We start from the raw sequence: 7,230 nt of genomic DNA on the forward strand, positions 1-7,230 counted from the left end.
CGCACATAATGGTATGTTAATGCATCAGAATGTGTTGCATTGATGTGAACTCCACACATATTATTGGAAATGGATGAAGTGTATAAGCTTACTATTTATATTACAGTTTGTTAACATCAGGCTGTACGTACTACTTGCCAAATCACAATAATAAGCCTGGAACCTAATTTCTGCATTTAATGTCCTTTTTTTTTTTTTTTTTTAATTTCTATTTAGTCACGATGATGTGGACACCCCAAGGTATTCTGCTCCAAGCTATGAGGAAGTGATGCGAATCGGGTATAGTGCTTCGGATGCTGCAGACATCGACAGAAACCAGAGAATAAGCATTACTCTACCATCTTATGAGTCTCTGAATGAACTTGACGAGTCAACACCCACTAGACCTAATGCCGGATCAGCAAAAGCTGAGCAACCACAAAGGACAGATTCTCGCTCAGGAAAAGAGAAAAAACCCTTGAACGTTCGAAGGATTAAGTCTGACAAACTTCACTTGAAGGAATTCAGATTGAACCTGTCGGGTCAAACGAAGTCGACGGAAACACAGAAAATTGAGCCCTTAACGCCACCCCCACAGTATGAAGATAAGCAACTTTGTTCTGACAAGCCTGTATAGGAGCCTTTATTGCTCTGAAACTTAACGCAAGTCTTTAGGAAAAAAAATATATTTTGGGGGAGGGGGAGGAGGAAGTAGTCGTATTGTGTAATCTATAAACCAGTTTAAAAAAAAAAAGTAATTTTTTTGTCTAGATGTATTACTGTACACTTTTTTTTATTTTTTTTTTAATACAGGGCTGTAAATGATATAATGTTTTTGGAAATATTTTGCCACTGGTGTGGGTTTCATAGGTGTCCTGTCGTCTTGCCATGAAAAATAAGGTCTGCGGATTATCGTTAAGTTTATGTCCTTAGAAAGTGCATCTGTTGAAAATGTAGCAGTGCACACAGCCGTTTTGTGCCCACAGACAGTGTGTGATATATGATTGACACGGTTCTGTGGTAACCATAGGCCTCAGTGATGTCTCCAACTGCTACAAGAAGGTTCTGTGATTTGCTTTGTGTTTTTCATATATATATATATATATATATATATATATATATATATATATATATATATTTTTTTTTTTTTTACAGGTTACCACTAGAGGGTGCCAGTGCAATTGGCAATTATAAATAGCTTAGATAATAACTGTCAGGAAGTTCAAAAACTTCAACCTCATTATATATATATATATATATATATATATATATATATATATAAAATAAAAAAAAATGTATTTATTTATTTTTTTCTTCAATCATTTTATAGTCTTTACTTGATAATGCATGTTAAAATGGCGTACTGGAAAATGTGTATTTGGGGCTGTTTGCTTGCCTTTCCTGTTGCCATCGTAAAAGCTGCCTTAGGTTCCATCATTGGATCCATAGGTTGTACTTGTTTCAGACACTATTTAACGCCTATGCAGAAGTTAACTTTTTTGTTATAATACTGGGGATGAGGGAAAACAACACAAACTATTACTGCCCAGGATTTTCATGGAAGTTCACATGGGCATTCAGGGCAAGACGGGAAGGATGCAGAGATGGTCCATAGATGTAATGTAATGATGCGAGATGCAAATATTTCTAACCAGGCCTGGTCACAAACCTTACTATGATTTTTTTTATTTTAAGCACCAGTAGAAATGCTGTACTTTATGTACAACGCTAAATTAATTGAATGCTGGTTAGATGGAGGGGTTCCATGTACGTTGAGCACCTGTGTGAATGATGGCTATTAGTAGTAAACCGTGATGCCCAAACCAAAACTTGCACCCTTCTTTAATGTTAATGAGTAGGATTTTCTAAACATCTGAGCAATAATTCCGTTCTATGGTGCCTAGTAATTAGTCCTGTATTACACTTGTAAATATTTTTCAAATTAAATCCAAAAGAGTCTCACTTTCTGTAGTAAAATGTAAGTTGCTATGTTTTTTTTTATGACTCTACCTATGTAATAATACTTTTTGTCTAAATTGTGATTTCATTTGCATGTTAATGTATTTGCAATTAGGTATGTGTAATTTAATAATCCCATTGCAGTTTTGTTAATAAATGAGAAAGTCGGACTGTGTGTCTGGGTATGTTATATGAGTAATGTATTCGGTATCTTATTTTCTATATTGTGTTTGGGATCATAGTTTTAGGACCTGTTTGACCTTTGTTTCTATGCAAGCCCCATTGTGCACTGTTAGTATGGTACAGGCATAGATGTAAATGTATGGAATCAGTATGTATGACCGCCGGCCGCATGGCTCAAATCCCGACGCCGGAAGATCGGCAGCAGTGAAGATCCCGACGGGATTTAGGTAAGTAAAACTAACCCTGTTCCTCCCCCCTATCCCTCCCTTAGGGGTGCCTAACCCTACCCTCCCCTCCTAGTGCCTAACCCCTCCCCCCAAGTGGCTAAACCTAACCCCTCCTGTCCCTGCAGCCTAAACGGGGGATGCCTAACTCTAACCCCCCCCCCCCCCCGGGGGTGCCTAACTCTAACCCTCCATAGCCCCCAGCGGCTGTCCGCGTCTGCCGCCCGGCTTACCTTCGTTCGGTATGCCGGGCTCCCGGCGTAGAGATGATGGGCGTCGGTATTTCGACGCCTATCATTAGACCCCTGCCAGGATTAGACAGTCTGGAAGCCGGCGTACTGTATCTATCCATAATTATTCTACAGTACAGTTCCATTAGATTTGTCGATGTGTTGGTTTGGTTGTGGATAGATCTCCTTCTGTAGATGTACGCTGACGTCATCACTTACTATCCACGTGGACAAAGAGTGCAAGAGCCCAGTAGGCCACTTTAGATGAGCAGAACTGGCGCTGTGGGATGAACCCTTCTGCTCCACTGTACGTTTCTGTCCTCCCTGAGCTCGCCCTAGAACAAGTACGTTATGGTTTGACAGGTGTACCGCTCCAGTCAAACTCCCCACATACCACGCCAGAGTAACCTGTGGCGCGCAAAGAGAGCCACCGTACCTGAAGCATGGCAAACGAAGGGAGCATGCAAGGGAATACATTTATACTATTGGTGGCCAGATACTACAGGTGAGACAAAATAACAGCGCAGCCCGGGCATGGAACCGCACTTCCGCCCTCACTTCACGTCACGTCTGGTTCATCTACTGAAGGGGATCTATACACAACCGTGTGGGTTTCCAGGGTGCAGTGCTGTTAGATAAATTGTATGTTTAGTCACAACTTGACTACAACTGCATATTTTTAAACTGCTTCACACATGTTGCCATAAAACTCTCCCCACCGCAAAAAATGCACCTTTAGGGACAAGATTGTGCCCCGGAAACCAACACGTCCACAAGAAACTAAGGTGAATTAAAAGTGTTACCATTACATACAGAAGCACAGTAGCTGCCATGTAGGGAGCGCAGCTCAGACAAGGCTCTCTTCCTACATTGCCATTAATTTACCTTCCACCACATCCCATATCTGTGTAAAAAAAAAAAAAAAAAAAAAGTGTTCTATCCGTACCCTAGCTTATGTCCATTTTCCACAGATCTGGGTGCAGAAAGGAGGGACATATGTTTCACAAAGGGATCTGATATATACACATATTATTGTAAAGTACATGAAGTGTGCGTGTATGTATGTATATATTATATGTATGTATATATACATACAGTCCGGATACCAGCGGGCGCTATCCTGCCCGCCGATAGCCCGACAGGGGACTTAAATATAGGCATCGAAATCCCGACACCTATCATTAGCCCCACTACAAATTACCGATACCCGGCATACCGAACAAAGGTAAGCTGGGTGTGTTAGCGTCTAGCCACGGGGGGGGGGGGGGGTTAGGATAAGGCCCCCCCCCCCCCCCCTGGGAGGGTTAGGGCAGGGAAAGGGGGAGTTAGGGTTAGGCACCATTAGGGAGGGTTAGGCACCCCCACCCGGGAGGGCTAGGTTTAGGGTGCGGGGAGGGGTTAGGTTTAGGCACTAATGGGGGGGGAAGGTTAGGATTTGTGGGGGGGGGGGGGGAGAGGGGAGGGTTAGGTTACTTACCAGCCCCAGTCGGGAGTTAGATCCGTCGGGAAATCCCTACTTTGGAAGCCCGCACAGTGCATAATCCCGACCCGGTTATCTCAACTCCAATATTGTCCATATAAATTAGAACTGGTGAGGGCTCTGTCTTTCAGCTAGGTCCATTTGTCCCACATATGATTGACTGGGCAGGCCACTGCATGAGTCTGAATACACTCAGTGTTTCTGGTACCCTTAAAGGAATTTTCTAGCCTTAAGGCATGGAGCATTATCTTACTGAAAAAGGCAATTTACAGGTGGGTACAAATTTGCTACCATGGTGGGGGATTGATCAGAAAAAATATTTTCATAATCTGTGATCTTAAAATATTTTTCTGCTCTTTTCAAGGGATCAAGTGTGTTACCACTGCCACAACAAGCCTACATTGTTGGATGGGTTCCATGGTTTTTACAATAAACTAGTCTGTAAACAACATGAATTAGAAATCATCAGACTGGATAAAGTTTCAAATTCTCCAGTGACACTTAGGCTACTGAAACCTCATTCTCGTTTTTTCGCTGACTGGAGTGGACTTGGGGGTCTTCATCCATTAAGGTAAGACCAGTTTCTTCTTCAGGGTCCATAGGGATCCACAGGGATACCATGGGGATATGTGGTTGGAGTGATCCAGGCAGCAAACAGTTAAGCTTTCAGCTCCCAGGATGCCTCAGGTTCTCCTCCACATATACCCCACCCCTGGCCACAGGCATTCAGTTTTGAGATTGATGCGGAAGGATTCAGACACACCTTTATAACATGCAGTCCCAAGCTTTTTATTTTTACTTTAGAGCAAGTATCGCAAGGTGTCCTAAAGGACGCCTGTGCTGCTGCTCCACCTGCCTTCGCTGGCGCTGCAACACCATTAACCGGACTGGTAAATTCGGCGGGCACCAGCGGAGCTTGGCTAGCGGCGATGCTGGCACCCGGGACTCCAGCCGGAAGCACAGGGACACAGGTAAGGCGATTCCCCGTTCACACGTAGATTCAGATGCATCATCGGAGGAATCCAATGATGCGTTGGGTTCTTCTCCTGGATCTATCTCAGGAAAGGAGGACCATCATTCTACAGTGGATGTCACTTCTTTGGTGAGGGCAGCCAAATCAATCCTAAATATAAAGGATGATGAGCCTGCTCTTAGAGCTAAGGCTCCAGTGTTTAAACACCAGAAGGTGGTAAAAGCTGAGTTTCTGAAGTCTGTGCAGCTCACTGAACTTATGGAAAAAGCATGGAGTAACAAAGATAAACTGTTCCATGTTGCTAAAAGATTAGTATCTTAGTACATTCAGTAGGTGGGAAAGGATACAAAGTGGGAGTCCCTCCTACTGTGTATGCTCATGTGACACATTTAGGAGTGCTACGTTGCCTATATCGTCAGCATCTTCCCTTAAAGATACTACAGATCGAAAACTTGAAACATGTTTTAAATCAGTGTCTTCATTGTCTGGAGCTGTTACTCGGCCAGCTATGGCTGCGGCTTGGGTATCCATGCATTGGAAGATACTCTACCGAATGCTACCAGATAACAGCTGGCCTATATCTCCCACATACGGGAAGCGGCCCAAATGAGAAGCTGCAATAGATGCTGGGCTCTCGGCTTCTAAAGTATCAGCAGCTTTGTTTGTTGCTCGTAGAGCCCTTTGGTTAAGGTCCTGGAAAGCCAATACAGGATCCAAGAAGGCTCTGCAATCCTTACCTATTTATGGAAACCTACTTTTTGGAGCAGAATTGGATAAGCTAGTAGCTACTCTGGCAGCCTCAAAATCTGCAGGTCTGCTATCAACAGCTACATCAAAGTCTAGGCAGTCTTCTTTTTGGTCCTTTCGTCATCGGGGAAGAGGAAAAGGACAGTCTTCCTCCAGACCGTCTAGTTCTTGCAGGACCACCAAGCAGCAAACTAAGAGGTCTTGGCCGGTCAGACGTCCATCCTTATAAGCTGGACAACAAACCCTCTGCCTGATGGGGCGGGCTTCGTCCTGGGGGGATCCCAGGGTGAGAGGCCGACTTCTCAATTTGCGGACTACTGGCATCAAACAACAGACGCCTGGGTCTGAGAAGTGGTCTCTCAGGGGTATGCCCTCACTTTCCAGAGGCATCCCCCCCAAATGTTTTCTTGCACAACTCCCCCAACAGATTCTATCAAGGCCTTGGCGCTTTAGGAGGCTATTTACTTACTGCTGCGGGCAGGGGTGATAATCCCGATTTATTCCAATCAATTTTTGGTTCAGAAACCAAATGGATCTCATCGCCCTATGCTAAATCTGTAAACCCTCAACACGTTTATCCTTGTACCCAAGTTCCGTATGGAGATTTTTCGGTCAATTATTTTGGCGATGGAACCTGGGGATTTTATGGCTTCCCTGGACATTCAGGATGCGTATATGCATGTGCTTATTACACTATCCCACCAACAATTTCTACGGTTTGCTGTCCTGCAATAACATTATCAATTTCAGGCACTGCCCTTTGGTCTATCAACGGCTTCTCTGTTCTTCACCAAAATAATGGTGGTTATGACTGCCTACTTCAGGCATCAGGGAATCAGAATACTGCCATACCTGGACGACCTTCTGATATTGGCAGTCTCCAGCTGTTCTACAACACCATCTCCAACTGACCATTGCCTGCCTACAGACGCACGGCTGGATCATCAATTGGAAGAAATTCTTTCTCCTATACAGCGGATGGTACATCTGGGGGCACTTCTGGATTAAAGAAAGAAAAGGAAAGATAACTCCCATAGACTCCCACACTTTGTCACAACGTAGTTAAAAATGTACTTTTATTATTAAACATCTTAAAATTAGTAATGAAATAGCTCAAATTGGACAGAATAATTAGAACTAATAACACATATATACATATAAATCCTTGAAAAACAAAAAATTCAAATTATATACATATTATTTATTTGCACAGTCACCTTTTACATTCATCGCTGCTGACTTTTCTTGACAACAAAAGAGGGTGCTAATATATTTTCCCAGCATTATACAGTGTTATTGCCGGGCAACAGTACTCTCTCTGGATGATAGGTTCATTCTATGGGCACGATAGATTGTTTCCCATGATTCTATGAGGTATGCTAATATTGAATTTTTAGTTTTTTCAAGGATTTGTATGTATATATGTATTATTAGTTATAATTATTCTGTCCAATA

At 43.1% G+C, this 7,230-nt stretch overlaps 1 protein-coding gene across 5 annotated transcripts in view; it reads left to right on the forward strand.

Moving 5' to 3' along the window:
* TMEM51 (transmembrane protein 51) overlaps nucleotides 1–1,129 on the forward strand; it is a 111,808-nt gene extending 110,679 nt beyond the window's left edge. For all 5 annotated transcript variants that reach the window (XM_088453957.1, XM_088453956.1, XM_088453961.1 and 2 more), the window contains one exon: nucleotides 217–1,129. In XM_088453957.1, coding sequence (XP_088310083.1) covers nucleotides 217–616 — 400 coding nt within the window. In that variant the 3' untranslated portion in view covers nucleotides 617–1,129. The remainder of the gene's footprint in view (nucleotides 1–216) is intronic.
* Nucleotides 1,130–7,230: the final 6,101 nt, after the last annotated feature.

Source organism: Taudactylus pleione, unplaced genomic scaffold (genome assembly GCF_031769625.1).
Source record: "Taudactylus pleione unplaced genomic scaffold, aTauple2 ptg000604l, whole genome shotgun sequence".
In the NCBI taxonomy this organism is placed as follows: Eukaryota; Metazoa; Chordata; class Amphibia; order Anura; family Myobatrachidae; genus Taudactylus; species Taudactylus pleione.